This window comes from Fukomys damarensis, unplaced genomic scaffold (genome assembly GCF_012274545.1).
Source record: "Fukomys damarensis isolate Sample0158 unplaced genomic scaffold, DMR_v1.0_HiC HiC_scaffold_36, whole genome shotgun sequence".
Classification (NCBI taxonomy): Eukaryota; Metazoa; Chordata; class Mammalia; order Rodentia; family Bathyergidae; genus Fukomys; species Fukomys damarensis.
Window position 1 is genome coordinate 49,011,137 of NW_022900948.1, and position 1,440 is coordinate 49,012,576.

A 1,440-nucleotide genomic window follows, 5' to 3' on the forward strand; every position below is an offset into this window, starting at 1 on the left:
TCGAGTCCCGGTACTGCGGCGCCAGGCTGGGGAAGCTGTGAGGCGATTGGCATGAGGCGCCCAGCCGGACCTCTGCTCCCCGCTGGGCTCTGTCCTGCAGCGACCTCCCCAGGGCCCCACCCTGCCCCTCGGCCCCTCGGCCCTCACGCGGGCGGCCCCAGCGTCTCCTCCAGAAACTCCTCGATCTGCAGCGTGTCGGTCTTGGCGTCCCCGTCATAAAGCAGGATGGGCAGCTGTGAGCCTGGCGCGAAGTCCTTCAGCACGTCCAGCGCCCTGTGGGTACCATGCAGAAGGGAAGTGGCTGCCCCAGGTGAGAGGGGCGGGAGGCAGGGGCAGGACAGAGTCTCACCTGCGTGTGTCCACGGTGGTGAGGGTGAAGGGCGCGCCCTTGAGGAGGAGGACCATGAAGAGCCGCTGGCAGGATGGGCAGTGCCCTATGCTCTCGCCGTCCTCACTGGCCTGGGCAGGCAGAACGGGCAAGTGGGGCTGCAGCAGACCCAGGAACGCTGCCATCTAGCTGGGTGGGCCCTTGCCTCTTGCTGCCCAGCAACTGGGGCAGGGCACAACCTGTCCAAGGGCCCAGTGAGAGCCCTTGACTGGTGCCTAAGAGGCAGGGAGAGGGCTGGCAGCTGGGCACTGCCCCCCCGGAACTTATCTCAGAGCCTGGACACAGGCCAAGCCCTGGGGCCCTGGGCCCCGAGGTCCAGGTCAGTTGCAGGTGCATGGTGGGCCCAGCCAGCTGTTTTCCAAGTGAGTGACTCACCAAGCTGGGAATCACGGCTGGCATACACGGCTCTCCCAGCTCCAGCATGGTAAGGAGCCAGGGCCTATCAGCCCCCAAACGCAGATCTAGTCACTGACCTGGGGCGGCATCTGCTTGGCCCCGATACTGCTCTACCTCCCCACCAAGGGGCTGGGCCAGCCAGGCCCCAGAGCCAGGCTAGAGCAGGACCCAGCTGCCCCAAGCCTCTCGGAGGGACTGTCCCCGCCTATCTGCCCTTTGCTCAGGGCTGTGTGGGGCTGCAAGAGAAGAGGCTCAGACCCACCACCCAGCTCCTCCCCAAGCCCAGCCGGCCCAGAACCTTCACAAACAGCTGGAGCTTGGCGATTTCAGCCATGGTGAGAATTCAGGTGTCCGGACCTGGCGCAGGGCACAGGGCGGGGACTTTGGAGCTCTTTAAATCTCCTTGGACGCCCCGCCCTGGCTGGCCTGGGGCCCGCCCCATGGAGCCACCCTGCCGGGCAGATGAGCCTGTTGGACTGCACAGCTAGCTGCGGCAGTGCTGGGAGCCTGAGCCTGGGGTGTCCAATTGTGACAGTGACCACAGTGGGATGTCTTGGGGGCCTGGCCAGAGGTGTGCCGGGCTGGCTGCCCCGGACTGAGGCCAGAGTAGGCGTGTGGAGGCAGCCAGTGTGCTGGGTGATGACCAGACGGGGGGG

At 66.2% G+C, this 1,440-nt stretch overlaps 1 protein-coding gene across 1 annotated transcript; it reads right to left on the bottom strand.

The window, feature by feature from the left end:
• Position 1: 1 nt before the first annotated feature.
• Positions 2–1,158, bottom strand: Clic3 (chloride intracellular channel 3; the record flags this gene model as incomplete). Its single annotated transcript, XM_010608958.1, has 4 exons — positions 1,083–1,158; positions 350–459; positions 148–273; positions 2–35 (listed from the first exon to the last, which is right to left on the bottom strand). Coding segments are annotated over exons 1-4 (306 nt in total), but the record flags the coding sequence as incomplete, so codon positions are not given.
• Between the last annotated feature and the right edge of the window lie 282 nt (positions 1,159–1,440).